The sequence below is a fragment of the Delphinus delphis genome, chromosome 20 (assembly GCF_949987515.2).
Source record: "Delphinus delphis chromosome 20, mDelDel1.2, whole genome shotgun sequence".
Taxonomy (NCBI): domain Eukaryota; kingdom Metazoa; phylum Chordata; class Mammalia; order Artiodactyla; family Delphinidae; genus Delphinus; species Delphinus delphis.
In genome coordinates, this window is record NC_082702.1 from 42,418,656 (window position 1) to 42,435,362 (window position 16,707).

The window sequence follows — 16,707 nt, forward strand, 5'->3', positions numbered from 1 at the left end:
ATTATGAGACAGACATCACTCTGCCTGAAGCAGCGTGGCTGCAGTTGCTTAGATGTTTATATTTTCTTTTTTTTTAAATAAATTTTATTTATTTATTTTTGGCTGTGTTGGGTCTTTGTTGCTGCGCGTGGGCTTTCTCTAGTTGCGGTGAAGGGGGCTACTCTTTGTTGCTGTGCATGTACTTCTCATCGCGGTGGCTCCTCTTGTTGAGGAGCACGGGCTCTAGGCGTGTGGGCTTCAGTAGTTGTGGCACACGGGCTCAGTATTTGTGGCACACGGGCTTATTAGTTGCTCCGTGGCATGTGGGATCTTTCCGGACCAGGGCTTTAACCCGTGTCCCCTGCACTGGCAGGTGGATTCCTAACCACTGCACCACTAGAGAAGTCCTGGATGTTTATATTTTCTTGCTTCTATCTCTTTAGACTTAGATATAAAAATTGGGTTCAGTTCCTCAGTCTCTTATCAGATATCCTCTAAACCTGCTGCTTTGTTTGTCTTTCAGTTTCCTGGTGATGACATGGCATCTGCCAGCTCCAGCCGGGCAGGGGTCGCCCTGCCTTTTGAGAAGTCTCAGCTTATTCTGAAAGGTGAGTGGCACTGTGTGAAGTTTGTCATTTCAGGTCCAGCCCCATCTTTGGGAAAGAGGTGGAATTATACCACACTTTGGCTTACGAGCATAACTATTCATTCTTATAGGGTTGTCATACTATAGCTGGAGTTTTTGAAGAGGAGGGGGAAAAAAAGAACTTTTGGAAAGAATTATATAAAATGGCGAATCCTTCCTTCTCCAGGGCTCTTTTCTATCTACGCTCATTCCCTTGGTGAGCTCATCCAAACCTTATCACTTTAAATGCCACCAAATAGTAGGATCACTGCCACATTTGTATCTCCAGCCTGGCCTTGTCTCTGAACTCCAGGTTTGTATATCCAATAGCCCACTTGGCATCTCCACTTGAAGGCTTAGTAAACGTCTAAAATGTGACATGCCTGGAACTGACCTGATTTTTTTTTTTTCCTCAATATCCTGTATTCAGCAAATCTGGTTTTGTCTACATTCAAAATGTGGGCAGCGTTCAGCCACTTCTCACCACCCCTGCTGACCCACCAGCTGGCATCATCTCTGCCCTAGATTAAGGCGGTAGCCTCCTAACCTGGCTTCCTACTTCTGCCCTTTGCCCCGCTTCATTCTGTTTATCGCACAGCAGCCAGTGATCTTGTTACAGTGTAAGCCAGCTCTTGTCACTTCTCTGCTCAAACACATCAAGGACTGTCTATCTCACTCCGCATACAAGCTGAAGATCCCACGTGATATGACCCCTTCCATTTCTCATTTCCTGTTCCACATTTACTCCTCTTTGGCTAGATGCACAGGTCCACATGGACCTCCCGTGCTATTCATTGCCTCTACCAGGTACACTCCCACCCCTGGGCCTTTGCACTTGCTGTTCCCACTGAATGAAATGCTCTTTTGGCTGAGTTATCTACCTGGTCTGCTTCCTTACTTTCTGCAGGTTTTTACCCCAAAGTCACTCTCTTCAACGAGGCCTTCCCTGATTCCCCCATCTAAAGGCTCCCTACCCTGATTCCCTCATGTCTCTCCCCTTCATCACCTTATCTTTTTCTTATCAGCCCCTATCACTATTTAATGTTTGACCTATTGGAATCTATTTCATTTATTCACTGTCTCTTTCCGTAGAATGTAAGCTCCACGAGAACAGGGGTTTTTGTCTGTTTTGCTTACTGTTGATGCCCCAAAGCCTAGAACAGTGCCTGACACATAGTGAGGCCTCAGTAAATATCACACGGATGAAAGCCTGCTGCTCCAGTAGCTTTAGGAGGAGGAGTCACGGGACCACAAGATGCTCGGGGAGAGAGGAGTGGCATTCAGTATCTGGGCTCAGGCCTCTCAGCATGATCATTGGGAGACAAAATTGTATCTTTGGTCCAAATTTTTAAATTATTGTTTGAAAAATGGAAATGTTATTCATTTATTTCATGCACTCACATAGTTTACAGTTGTTTCCATTCCTGCAGCTCCCCAGTTCCCTCGCCTGGAGGGAACCTGTTGTTATCAGTGAGTGCTCCTTTCCCCACGTCATCTTTTTTTTTTTTTTAAGCCTACAGCACCTGGTATTGCCAAGCGGTCTCCCATCCAAGTACTACCCAGGTCCAACCCTGCTTAGCTTCCGAGTTTGGGGGCATTCAGGGTGGTACGGCTGTAGTCCCCACACCTTTACCAACATGATATGTTGTCAGATTTTTTTTTTTTTTATCTTTGCCAGTCTGGTTGGTTAAAAAAAATTGTGCTCTCAGCATAGTTTTACTTCTCATTAAATGATAAGTGATGTTTAGTGTCTTATCATATGTTTAAGTAAATCTGTATTTCCTTTTCTGTGGGTTGCCTGTGTCTATTTTTTGCCTGTTTCTTATTGAGTTATTGATTTTTTTTATAGTCTTCATATATTTTAATTACTTTTCTTGGTGTCTCATGGCTGCTCCAGCCCTTTTGAGAAGGGAGAAGGAATAGAGTGAACTGGTAGGGTTTTGAACTCGAGACTACAGCCTTTACTGCCTATCTAATAATTAGCAGGGCTAGGTCAGAACAGAAGCCTGCCCATGGAAACTGGTGATATCCTGAGGTCCCTGTTTTGGGACCATGTTATTCAGGAACACACTCTGACTTCTAAAGGTTTCTCTCTTGCCTTTCCCTGATGTGTATTTTCTCACTAGTGTGGAGAGAGCTAACTTGATAATACAGGTGCACCTCGTTATATATGCACTTAAGCTATAGGGAGTTGATAATACCATCCAGGAAAATGGTGGGGGAGAAAGAGGAGAGAAGCAACCATTTAAACAGTGTGGGTGGTTCTTCCTCCTGTGCATTTTGTGGATAGAGCCTCTGGTGTAATTTGGGAGCTGTTGCTATGCTGTCCCCTCTCTGCCTCAGTTCCCTGTGCCTCTTCTAGTGCAGTCCTAGAGATTTATTTTTTTATTTTTTATCTTTAAAAATTTTTATTGGAGTATAGTTGATTTACAATGTTGTGTTAGTTTCAGGTGTATGGTAAAGTGAATCAGTTATGCATATGCATATATCCACTCTTTTTAAGATTCTTTTCCCATATAGGTCATTAAGGAATATTGAGTAGAGTTCCCTGTGTTATATACAGTAGGTCCTTATTAGTTATCTATTGTATTTATTTTTTAAATTAATTAATTTTATTTATTTATCTTTTTGGCTGCGTCGGGTCTTTGTTGCTGCGCGCGGGCTTTTCTCTAGTTGCGGCGAACGGCGGCTACTCTTCGTTGTGGTGCACGGGCTTCTCATTGCAGTGGCTTCTCTTGTTGCGGAGCATGGGCTCTAGGCACGAGGGCTTCAGTAGTTGTGGCACGTGGGCTCAGTACTTGTGGTTCTCTGGCTCTAGAGCGCAGGCTCAGTAGTTGTGGCACACGGGCTTAGTTGCTCTGTGGCATATGGGATCTTCCTGGACCAGGATTCGAACCCGTGTCCCCTGCATTGGCAGGCGGATTCTTAACCACTGCGCCACCAGGGGAGCCCTGGTTATCTATTTTATATATAGTAATAGTGTGTATATGTCAATCCCAATCTCCCAATTTATCCTTCTCCCCCAGTCCTAGAGTTTTACAATACACTTTTTAAACACACTAAGGTCCTCAAACGTAAGCCAACTATTTTATCTGATATTTAACTGAAGGAACACTGAAAACACAGCACAGCAAAGCAAAAAACTGGCTGTTTGGAACCTATAGAAGGATAATATGCCACACTCTATTCTGTTGCCTTCCTAAGAGCTTTTCAGGGGTATAATTTTGGAAATATGTGATTTTTTGCCTTATTTGTTGACTTTAAAAGCTAAATCCTATGTGAAGATGTGACTCCATGTATAAGAAACTGACATTTATATTTTATCAAATAGTAAATAAACTTTCTAGATAAACTTGAGACCTGTATTTTGGCTTGTCTTTTTTTTTTTTTTTTTGCGGTACGCGGGCCTCTCACTGTTGTGGCCTCTCCCATTGCGGAGCACAGGCTCCGGACGCACAGGCTCAGCGGCCATGGCTCACGGGCCTAGCCGCTCCGCGGCATGTGGGATCTTCCCGGACTGGGGCACGAACCCGTGTCCCCTGCATCGGCAGGCGGACTCTCAACCACTGCACCACCAGGGAAGCCCTGGCTTGTCTTTTAAGAACAAGAAACATTGAAAATATCACCCCACTTATTAATTATAAATTACTGCGGGGAAAATGTATCTTTACAGTGGAGTGACCTGGCAAACCCCACATTAACCATGGGATCAAAATTAGTATCCCCAGTAGGAGGATGGCCTGGTGTGTACAGTAAGAAGTATACAACCTAACCTGTGTAGTTAGTATTCTTGACAAAAATGTTCACTGTAAATCTAACCATGAGGAAACAATCAGAAAAATGCAGGATTTAGCATTCTATAAGACAGCTGGTGGAAGCAAGTCTTTAAAAATCATTGTCATGGGGCTTCCCTGGTGGCACAGTGGCTGAGAGTCCGCCTGCCGATGCAGGGGACGCGGGTTCTTGCCCGGTCCGGGAAGATCCCACATGTACAGTTTGTTCATCTTGATTGGATCCTGGGTTGGGAGAAAAACAGCTATAAAAATATGTTTGGGGGACTTCCCTGGTGGCGCAGTGGTTATGACTCTGTGCTCCCAATGCAGAGGGCATGGATTCGATCCCTGGTCAGGGAACTAGATCCCACATGCATGCCACAGTTAAGAGTTGGCATGCCACAACTAAGAAGCCCGCGTGCCACAACTACAGAGCTGGAGAGCCGCAACTAAATCCTGGCACAATCAAATAAATAAATATTAAAAAAAAAAGTTGGGAACAACTGGGAAAATTTGAATATGGAATGGGTATCAAATGATGGAAGGAGTGACTATACATTTTTTTTTTTAGGTATAATAATGGTGGTGTGGTAGGTGGAAGAATGCCCTTATTGTTTGGAATTGCATTCTGAAAGTAATCAGGGCCGATCTGTCATGATATCTCCAACTAACTTTTTTTTTAAATACAGATGTCATATATATATCTGGGTCCTGTGCTATCCAATAGGGTAGCAAGTATAGCCACGTAGAACTATTTACATTAAAATTAAATAAAATTTAAAGCTCCAGTCCTCAGTCTCACTAGCCATATTTCAAGTGCTTTATAGCCACATGTATCTCATGGCAATGTATTGGAGAGCGCTGGTGTAGAACATTTTTATTATTGCGGAAGTTCTCTGGGTAATATTGATGATAGACGCTGAGAGAGAGACAGAAAAGCATATGTGGCAAAATGATAGCAGTTAGTAAATAATGTGCAATTATTTATTCTATTCTTTCAATTTTTATGTAAATTGGAAACTTCACAAAAAACTACTAACTGCACCATGTGATCTTAGATTGAGTCCAGGACTAGAAAAAAATCTTTTCTCTTTTGCTATAATGGACATTGATAGGGTAATTGGCAAAATTTGAATAAGGTCTGTACCTTAGATAATAGTATTAAAGAATGTTGAATTTCCCAGTGTTGATATTTATACTATGGTAACGTTAGAAAATGTCTTAGTTCTTAGAAAAGACACACTGAAGTATTTAGGGAGAGGAAAAGAGAGAGTAATAAAGCAAGTAGCGTAGAAAGTTAATATTTGGTGACTTTGGGTGAAGGGTTTTTTTAATCAAATTATTTTATTTATTTATTTGGCTGCGTTGGGTCTTCTTTGTGGCATGTGAGATCTTTTGTTGTGGCACGTGGCTTCTCTCTAGTCGTGTCGTGCAGGTTTTCTGTCTCTAATTGAGACGCGTGGGCTCAGTAGTTGTGGCGCACGGGCTTAGTTGCCCCATAGCTTGTGGGATCTTACTTCCCCGACCAGGGATTGAACCCGCGTCCCCTGAGTTGGAAAGGGGATTCTCTACCACTGTACCACCAGGGAAGTCCCCGGTGAAGGGTTTATAAGAAATCTTTGTATTAGTCTTGCAGCTTTTCTAAATGTCTGAAATTATATCAAAAAAAATTTTTTTTAAAAGTAGATACTAAAAAAACAAGGACCAAAAGGGAAATTTGATGGAAGGGTTCAAAGAATCAGCCCGGGAGCTGGGAGGCTTGGTTCCAGGCTTAGCACTGCCTTTGACTAGCTCCGTGATTTTGGATATGTCTCACTTCCCTGGATCTTAGTTTGCCCAACTATTAAATAAAGGGTTTGAACTTGTTGATTTCAAAGAAACTGTCTAGCTCAAAATGGTAGGACTCTATATAACTAGTCCCTATTTTTTATCTATATTTTTACATTTAAGGGTCTGCCTGCAGATCTGCACTCACACCACCAGGTGGCCTCAGTTAACCTTGGTCTATGTGTGTAGTATTTTCATTTTCCCACTCTGGGCCACATTTCCCAGCTCTACGACCTTTTTTCCTAGTACCAACTCTTGTTGCTTCTTAATCTTCACGACAGCTTTTGTTGCTGTTGTTCCTTGACTTTCTCTCTAGTGTTCTTTTGGTCCTGGAGAAGACACGTATTGCTAAAAAACAATCAGAGGTGGCTTTGCCCTTTGCCAAGTTGTGGACCCTTATAGGACTGTCATCCCTCAGAAGGGTCTAGGAGGAGAGGTTTGCTAACTCTTGATGGGAACTCAGGTTCAGGCAGTCTTGTCATCATGGGTAAGGAACGTCAGTTACATGCTCTGATTTGGGGCATAGGATAGAAAACATCCAGATGGGTTTTGTCCTAGTGATCTGGAGTTTCCACCATGGCTGATAAGTGCTACAAAAGGAGCTTGTCTAGCACCCAGCCCTGGGCGTATGCTTGCTTAGTTGGTGCTGGGCCCCTCGCTTGCTGGTGCCGTGTAAGCATCAGAAATGCTGCCACATGAAGGAAATGAACAGAAGAGGAAATGCAGATGGTTAACAAGTACATGGAAAAACTATTCAATCTGGCTAGTAATTGAAGAAAAGCATTAGAACAAATAAGCAAAGTCTGGAAATGGCATATAGCATGGTGTGGAGTCAGGCTGCCGGGTGCACATTGTGGTTCGAAGCTCCCTGGATGTGTAGCCTGGGGCAATGACCTAGCTTCCCCAAGCTTGTTTCCTCCTGGGTGAAATGGAATGATGATGTATTTCCTGCCTTATTGTAAGGATTGGGTTAGATAATGTGTGCATACCACAGGATCTGTAATAAGTGCTCATTAACTCTTAGCTATTATCTTTATACTATTTTTTTTTTTACCTACATGATTTGCAAAGGGTGAAAAAAATATAGTACTCAGTGCTATGCAGTGTTTGGTGAAATGGATATATTCCTATAGTGCTGATAGGTGTCTACATGGGTTTAGAAAGGAACTGAGCAGTTTTAAGAACTTTAAAAAATGTTCATATCCTTTGGAAGAATACTCAGAAATGCATGCAGATACTATATACATTTGTGGTCATTTTCCCCGAGCCAAAAGTTGGAAGCAATCTATTCAACAGTGAAAGAATAGTTGCCTAAATTATGGTGTATGCTTGTAATGGGCTTATATTGCAGCTTTTTAAAATGGATTTTGGGGGGAGAGGACTTTTTAAAGAATTGGAGACATAAAAGATGAAAGTCTAGAAAGTCTGTATTTACCAACATCTTAATGATAATTATCCCAGTGTTTTCCGTTTAGGAGTGATTTTTTCTCTTATGCTTCTTTTCTTATGCTCTTTTTATATCCTCACATTAAAAAAGAAGTCTTTTTAGAATGAGGAAAAGACAAAATTTCTTTTTTTAAAAGAAACAACAAAAAAAGAGGGAGAACATCTGCCACAGGGGGGCAGCTGGGAGCCCTCTGACTCATCCTTGACTTCTTCTGTCTTTCCTGTCCAGTGGTGTCAGCAAAGCCCAAGGTGCATAGTCGTCAACCTCGAATTAACTCGTTTGTGGAAGTGGCAGTGGATGGACTCCCCAGTGAGACCAAGAAGACTGGGAAGCGAATTGGGAGCTCCGAGCTTCTCTGGAACGAGATCATCATTTTGTAAGAGAAAACCCCTTCTCTCCGAATGCGGCCCCCCGGGAGAATAGAGGAAGGGGTTGTGGGAGATCCAGGTTTCCTGTAGCAGCCTCTAGGCCTTCCGCCTTTGGTACCTGAGGCACCTTCTCTTCAGGTGTTTCTACATCATTGAGCTCACAGAGTGTTCATTGTTAGCTAGATGGTTACAGGGTCAGCTCTCGGGGGGAAAGGGTTTATGTGAGTGTCTTCCTCTTTGGGGTTCCCCCCACCTTCAAGATGTCAGCAGGGTAGTTTCTCTGTTTTCTTCTAAGTTACAGGAGTGACTGATCTGCTTGGATATGATGAATCAAGTATTTGTTTTCCAGGAATGTCACGGCCCAGAGTCATTTAGATTTGAAGGTCTGGAGCTGCCACACCTTGAGAAATGAACTGCTAGGCACCGCCTCTGTCAACCTCTCCAATGTCCTGAAGAACAATGGGGGCAAAAGTATGTACAAGGAAGGGGTACCTGACGTCATTCATTTGTGGGGGTGGGGAAAAGAATGTGAAGGCATGGATGTCTCTCACATGGTGGATAAACCTGGTGATGCAGTTTCCTCCAGGACCAGAGGCTGCAGTTACTGTACTCCCCGTGGATGTGGTCCGTGGAGTTCTAGGAAGGCTGAGAGCTACTCTCTGCCTCTATTGCGGAACTCAGCCCCTTGGTCCAGGGCCCCTAGTGGTGGGATGCACTGATGTCCCCCCCTTGATCCTTCCTCAGGGCTGCATACTTTCCCTCTGCCCCTCTTTTCCTGATCCTGATGTGTGACGTGTAAAATCAAACTGTCAAATGCCTCCAGCCTAAATCATTACTTTCCTAGTCTGATCCCTCAAACACAACAAAGGAGCTTCGTCTGTGGGTGGGTGTGTACATGTGTGCCTGCCTGTCTGCGTGGAATGGTGTTACAAATGGTGCCCTGTGCTTAGAAGGCGCTCGATAAACATTTCCTGGTTGTTGGAATGCAGTGGAAGCTCTATCATGATTATTCAGCATGCCTCGGCTGCACGGAAATCTAAATCCTCACGTCTGTTTATTGCTGTTTGTGGTCAGTGGAGTAACCCATGGCGGAGGTATCTGGATCCTCCCTCATAAAGCCTCTATTCAGAGCAGTACCAGATGTGGTGAGGGAATGCCACAGAAAGAAAGGCTCCTTCTTTTCTTGATGTGTGCTGTCTAGCAAATATTTTCTGAACGTGGATTTAGTTTAAGAGAGATGTGTGGGTGGGGAGCCCCGAGTCCCAGGGAGAGTGCTGCTTGATTCAAGAGTCTTTCCTTTCTGAGCCTGTCCTTTCTGATGGGCCTCTTGAATGGGGTGTGAGGCTCCCCCGGTCTTTTTCTTTCTGCTGGGCACACACTGATGTGGTGAACCCACTCTGGACTCGGGAATCGTCTGAAATGAGGATCTGCCTCTATTCTAATTCTGCAGGGAACACCCCGCTGCTCTGTCTTCTGAGTCGGTCTTTATTTTCCCAAATGCTAGCCTGCCTTTTATAATTTGATTCTCAAGGAGGATTATATTTACTATGTCATTTGGAAATAGACTTGTGGGCATTCTCACATTAGGATCAGCAAGCGACATGAGTGTCCTTTTCTCTCCTTTTTCATTTGTCCAGTTGGCATACTTTTGCTTTCAATTACAAAAGTAATTGTTGAAAACTTGGGAATCACACAAAAGCACACAGACACACAAAGAAGATAAAATTCTCCTGGAAGCAAAGTACCTAGTGATAATTATTGTTAACATTTTGATACATGCCTTTCTGAGCCTTTTTTCCCTGTGTGCAGTGTATTAATATTTAAGACATCAGTGAAACAAAATTGAGATCATACATGAACTTATTATTTTGCAACATGCATTCTTCTCTTTAAAATGTATTACTATATCTTTATTTTTAATTGTGATTAAAAAAACACATAACGTAAAACTTACCGTCTTAACCATTTTTAAATGTACAATTCAGTGGCATTAAGTACATTGACAGGATTCTGCAGCCATCACCTCCATCCGTCTCCAGGACTTTTTCATCTTGCTAAACGCAAACTCTGTACCCGTTAAACAGTAACTCCCTCCCTTCTCTCAACCCACACCATTCAACTCTCTGTCCCTATGAATCTGCTTACTCTAGGTACTGCATATGAGTGGCATCATACAGTATTTACCCTTTTGTGTCTGACTTCTTTCACTCAGCATAATGTCCTTAAGCCTCTTTCACGTGGTATGTATCAGAATCACCTTTTTTTTCTTTCTTTTTAAATTTTATTTTATTTTATTTTGGCCACACTGCACGGCTTGTGGGATCTTAGTTACCTGACCAGGGATTGAACCTGGGCCCCCGGCAGGGAAAGCACGGAGTCCTAACCGCTGGACGGCTCAGTAGTTGTGGCTCGTGGGTTCTAGAGTGCAGGCTCAGTAGTTGTGGTGCATGGGCTTAGTTGCTCTGCGGCATGTGGGATCTTCCCGGACCAGGGCTCGAACCCGTGTCCCCTGCATTGGCAGGCGGATTCTTAACCATTGCGCCACCAGGGAAGTCCCCAGAATCACCTTTTTAATGCCGAATAATATTGCATTGTATGCCGCATTTTGTTGATCCATTCATCCATCCAAGGACATTTGGGTTGCTTCTACTTTTTGCCTGTAGTGAACAGTGCTGTTGTGAACATGGGTGTCCAAATATCTCTTCAAGTCCCTGCTTTCAGTTCTTTTGGATATATATTCAGAAGTAGAATAGCTGCATCACATGGTAATTCTATTTTAATTTTTTGAGGAACCGCCATACTGTTTTCCATAGCTGTTGTACCATAAAATATTTAATTGTTGCTCAAAAGTCAGTTTTTGATGACTGTCTGGTAGTAGTCTTATCAGATGGCTGTGTGAAAATTTAAGGTTGAACATTTGGGTAGTTTTCAGTATTTCAGTCACAAGTAATGCTATTTTGATAAACTTATAAGTTTACAAATCTTTATACCAATTGTTAAAAATGTGTATTAAATTATTGAACATAGTCTTGCTGGATTTAAACATTTTTCAAGGTTTTGGACACATTGCCAGATTACCCTCCAGAAAAGTTCTACCCATTTATCCTTCCATCAGCAGTAGCTGAGATGGCTGGTTTCTATTGCACTTTAACATTTATTGGATTTATTTGTAAAAAAATATATATATATTTTTAGCCTATTTTATAATTAACATTTTGCCAGATTTGCTTCATCTATTTCTTTTTGGTTGCAGTATTTAAAGTAAATTACAGGTGTTTCAACCTTTTATCCTAGATTCTTCAGCATGCATCTCATTAAAAAAGGACTTTTGTTAACATAATTACTGTACCATTATCACACCTGGCAATATTTACATGAATTCCTCATTATCACCTAATACCCAGTTCATATTCGATTTCACCATCTATCTCAAAGTGTTGTTTTACAGTTGGTTTGCCCCAACCTGGATTTGGGCAACGTCCCCTCATTGCATTTGGTGGTTATGTCTTTGAAGTCCCCCCACCTCCACTCCACCTTTTTTAAAGCTGTAATTTACTCAAGGAGACTGATTTTTTTTTTTTTTTTTCTTTTACGCGGGCCTCTCACTGTTGTGGCCTCTCCCGTTGTGGAGCACAGGCTCCGGACGCGCAGGCTCAGCGGCCATGGCTCACGGGCCCAACCGCTCCGCGGCATGTGGGATCTTCCCGGACCGGGGCACGAACCCGTGTCCCCTGCATCGGCAGGCGGACTCTCAACCACTGAGCCACCAGGGAAGCCCTGAATGTTTTTAAAGTGTGTTTATTGCCTTATTAATGTCCTTTGCTCATTTTTTTACTGAAATGTGCATTTTTCTCTTTTGGTTTTGAGAGAGCTCTTTATATGTTAAGGCTGTTATTCTTTGTCTTGTAATTTGTGTTTTCCCAGTTTTTCATTCGCATTTTAATTTTTCAGGCTTTTTCTTTTTTCCATACAGATGTTTTAAACTTTCTGTAGTCAAGTCTGTTACCTTTTATATTTTCAGCCTTTTCTTTTATGTTTTGGAAGGCTTTCCTTTATTCTGAGATCAGGTAAATGATCATCTCTATTTTCCCCTAGTTCATTGTGATTTTATTTTTTTAATTTAATTCTTCATCCAAATGAATTTATCTTTGTGTACAGTGTGAGTAGGGATCTAATTTAATTTTTCCTGAATAGTTAACTGATTACTTTAGCACTACTTATTAAATAACCTATCTATATCCCCAGTGATCTGAGTTGCTACCTTAAGCATATATTAAAAAATATGTATATTTGGGCCTGTTTGGGACTTTCCATTCATTGCTGTTTTTTATCAGCCTTTTCAAATCACTCTGCCTTAGCTAGTATAACATTATGTTATGTTTTTAATATCTGACAGTTCAAGTTTCTCTTCTTTTCAAAATCTTCCTGCCTCTTTTCTTTGCATGGATGACATCATCACATGAATTTTACATTATTTTGTCAGGTTCTCCCCTCTTCCTATTCTCCTACCCCCAATCTCTTGAGATTTTTGTTGGAATCTATCATATGTAAAGTTTCTTTATGGAGAATTTTCATACCAGGAACATGGAATGTCTCTAAATTCACTCAAATCATTTTGAAGTTATCTTCAGATAGATTCTTTTAGTTTTTAAAGGAGGTTTGATATTATTTTCAGTGGGATCTTTTTCTATTATGTCTTCTAACTTAGTGTTGTTGGTATATGACTATTGTTTCTGTATTTTCTTTTATATAATCAGTCACTTGCTGAATTCTTAGTATAGGTTTTCAACAGTTTCTTTTGGATTTTCTTGGTAGACGTTTATGTGGTTTCTAAGATCAAAAATTTTGATCGTCTTAGGAGATAATTTTACTTCTTTTTCTTTGTTAGTTGCTTTGTATACAACTTCCTGTTTTAGTGGTGATGGAGTGGGCATTCTCCCCTAATAACTAAGCTTATAGTGACTTCTTCAGGTGTCAGGTTGGGTATTAGTTGGTTTACTAATCATTGTTGTCTTTTTAAAAAAATCAGGATAAGGGTTGAATTTTGAGCAAATGTTTTTATTTTATCTTTTAAAAAATATTTATTTATTTGGCTGCGTCGGGTCTTAGTTGTGGCACGTGAGATCTTTTAGTTGCAGCCTGCAGCAAATAGCTTTTAAGCAACCATTGGGATAATTATATGTTTCTCCTTTCAATGTATTATATTAATTTCCTTGTAGTAACAACCTTAGAATTTCTAGAATATACCTAATTGCTCATGGTAGATTATTCCTTGAAAATTTTTTTAGAATTACATGTTCATATTTTATTTGGGGGTTTCCATCTAATTCATAAGTGACATTTGTTTGTAGTTTTGTACTATTTTTGTCATCTTTGGAATCAAGTCTAGGCTAATTTTATAAAATAAATTGAAGTGCTTTCCAACTTCGGGAATAGACTCTATAACATGGGAATTATCTGTTCCATGAGTGCAGGAAAGAGCTCACCCATAAAACCAACTAGGTCTGGCAGCTTTCTCTGAAATAATTCTTTGATGACTTTTTCAGTTCTTTCCCCATAATGATTGGTTTGTTCAGCTTTTCTGATTCATCTTGTGTCAATTTTGTTAATTCATATATTCTAAGAAAACTGTTTCATGAGATATTCAAATTATTAATATAAAGATTTGAGATAGCATTCTCATTTTTTAAAATGTTTCTAATTTTTCTCACTTAAAAATGTTGGTATTTGTGTGTTTTTTTTCCCCATTTTTTTTTCTTGACTGGCATAAACATTCTTGTTTTAACTTTTGGCTTTTAATTTATTTTTCAGAGGACAACTACTTGGACTTATTTATCAATTTTACCATGTTTTCTAATGTTAATTTCTATTTTTAACTTGGTTAATCTTTTTCATCTTTTTGCTTTATTTATTCAATAGTCAGTCATTTATAGCTTTTTGAGTTGAAAGCTTAGTGCATTTATTTTTGTCCCATCTTATTTAATAATAAAAACATTCTTGCTTTAAATTTGTCTTTGATTTTTACCCCACTTTGTATTCAAAATTTTTTCTGTTAAAGAAAAGTGCACAAATCTTAAGTGAGACAGCTCAATGAATACTTACATGTGTTCACATCTGTGTAATCACCACTCAAATCAAGAGATAGAACATTCCCAGAACCCCAGAAATTTCCCCATGTCCCTTGCTTGCCCTGCCCTGAGATAACAACTATTCTGAATTTTATCACTGTTGATCACTATTGATTAGTTTTGCCTATTCTTGAATTTTGTATCAGTGAAATCAATTCATCTGTGCTTTTGCATGTAATGAGAGTTTGTTTTTTTTTACTGGGGTATGGTATCCTATTGTATGAATATACCACAATTTATTTGTCTCATCTCCTGTTGGTAGACATTTGGGTTAGTTCCAGTTTTTAGCCATCATGAGCAAAGCTGCTGTGAACATTCTTCTACAAGAATTTTGGAAGACACAGACATACACTTCTGTTAAATCTATCTATGTGTCTATCTATCTATATCTATCTTGGGGACTTGTTTCATAGGGTGGATGTATGTTTAGCTTTAGTAGAGACTGTCTGGTGGAGAACCAATTTGCCATCCCCTACATTTTGCTGTGTTCTGCTCCTTTTTTGTAATTGCTCTTGTGATTTTCTCTTTGAGCCCAGCGTGATTCAGGAGGATGTTTCCTATGGCTCCCAGGGGCTGTGTTGCTTGTGGCAGTGGCTGCAGCTTCTACTGCTCTTGCTGACGCCAGCCTTAGCACTTTGAGTGTGTGGCTGGGTTTAGTAGTGAGGCACATCAGATCCGAATCTGATGGAAAATTTGGGCAGTGGGCTGCTTTTTCTTAGGAAAACATATCTAGGATGACAATATAGATAATATTCTGGCTGTGTTTCCTAAAGCCCTCTGTATAGAGCAAGGCTGTTTCTGATGATTGCAAATCTGTCATGTAGAGAAGTGGTTAAGAACATGTGGACTCTGGAGTCAGACTCCCGGGGTTTGAATCCTGATTCCACCAGCTTTGTACATCAGACACTTAACTTCTCAGTGCTTCTGTTTCCTTGTCTGTAAAATATTGTTTTGAGATTAAGTAAGCTAACAACAGTATGTGACACATGTTCATACTATAGTAGTAGTAGTAGTAGTAATGGTAGTTATTATTTTGTCTCCTCTGATACTTTCCTTCCCAAAAATTGGGAGGTACAAATCCCAGAGATGGACAGCAGAGACCCAGTTTCCTGATATGGGACCTCCTTGCCTAACTGGGAGGCAGCCCTGAGGTTGTTCCAAGAGAGAATTCTAAGACTGGACAAATGCAAAAGCTTTGCGGGTGTGGAGTGGGGAGGCCATTATTAACATGTGACATTTTCCAGCACCACAGTCTTGGAGCCTGCGCTCCTTGGGGAGCTGCTGGACGGGAAATGTTTGCAGAGTGGTGTCTAAGTATGAATACGGTTTCGTAGGGTAGTGGGTTACAGTAGGTGAGGTGACTCCTCTCATTGTGGCCGGGTCTTCCTGAAACCACTTTTCCTGGGAAAGGGAGTGACGGGTAGCGGTTACCCCACCTGGTGTTTTTCTGCTCCATGGGACATAATTCATTCTTTCATTTGCTCCCTTGTTTTCCCCTGGGTGGACTTGGAGGTTGACTGGGAGACCCAGCTGATGTTTCCTGCCTCCCCCTGGTCGAGGGATGCTGCAGTGGAGGGTTTTACTCGAGTCCAGCAGTTACGTAATGGTCAGCCTTGGCTGACTCTGCAGGGACATTGACCTGGCAGTGGCTGCACGGAGGACTTGACCAAAAGTCCTGGTTTGGTTCTTAAGGATGGTTCTAGTCATCTCTGTGTGGAAGCCAGCTTTTGAGTTTGACTATCGCTTTTTTTTAATTTATTTTTTGGGGACTTCCCTGGTGGTCCAGTGGTAAAGAATCTGCCTTCCAATGCAGGGAACAGGGGTTTGATCTCTGACCGGGGAACTAAGATTCCACATGCTGTGGGGCAAATAAGCCCACGTGCCACAACTACTGAGCCTGCACGCCACAACTAGAGGGCCTGCATGCTGCAAACTACAGAGGCCATGCACCACAACTAGAGAGAGAAAACCCACATGCCACAACTAGAGACAAGCCTGCGAGCTGCAACAAAAAATCCTGCATGCTGCAATGAAGATCCTGTGTACCGCACCTAAGACCCAATGCAGCCAAAAAATAAAGAATAAATAAATACAATAAAATAAAAATTAAAAAATCTTAAAAAAAGTTAAGTCCACGAAGCAAGAACCAATGCTTTAAAAAAATAAAAATAATAATAAAATTTATTTTTAAAAAAATTGAATGAATACGAATTTTAAATTTATTTATTTATTTACTTACTTATCTGTCTGTCTGCGCCGGGTCTTAGTTGCAGCACGTGGGATCTTCGTTGCTGCCTGCAAAATCTTTAGTTGCAGCGTGCGAACTCTTAGTTGCGGCAGGTGGGATCTAGTTCCCTGACCAGGGATCGAACCCTGGCCCCGTCTGGAGTTCTTGGGAGCACGGAGTCTTAGCCACTGGGCCACCGGGGAAGTACCCTGAATACCGATTTTATTTTATTTTTTTTGCGGTACGCGGGCCTCTCACCGTTGTGGCCTCTCCCGCTGCGGAGCACAGGCTCCGGACGCGCAGGTTCAGCGGCCATGGCTCACGGGCCTAGCG

General features: G+C 41.3%; 1 protein-coding gene and 1 pseudogene across 2 annotated transcripts in view; one reads left to right on the forward strand and one right to left on the reverse strand.

Annotated features, from left to right (window-relative positions):
* Positions 1–16,707, forward strand: part of WWP2 (WW domain containing E3 ubiquitin protein ligase 2) — a 145,190-nt gene that overhangs the window by 21,236 nt on the left and 107,247 nt on the right. For both annotated transcript variants that reach the window (XM_060000151.1, XM_060000152.1), the window contains exons 2-4: positions 503–587; positions 7,880–8,027; positions 8,369–8,490. In XM_060000151.1, coding sequence (XP_059856134.1) covers positions 518–587; positions 7,880–8,027; positions 8,369–8,490 — 340 coding nt within the window. In that variant the 5' untranslated portion in view covers positions 503–517. The remainder of the gene's footprint in view (positions 1–502; positions 588–7,879; positions 8,028–8,368; positions 8,491–16,707) is intronic.
* LOC132417345 (5S ribosomal RNA) lies at positions 2,116–2,224 on the reverse strand (annotated as a pseudogene).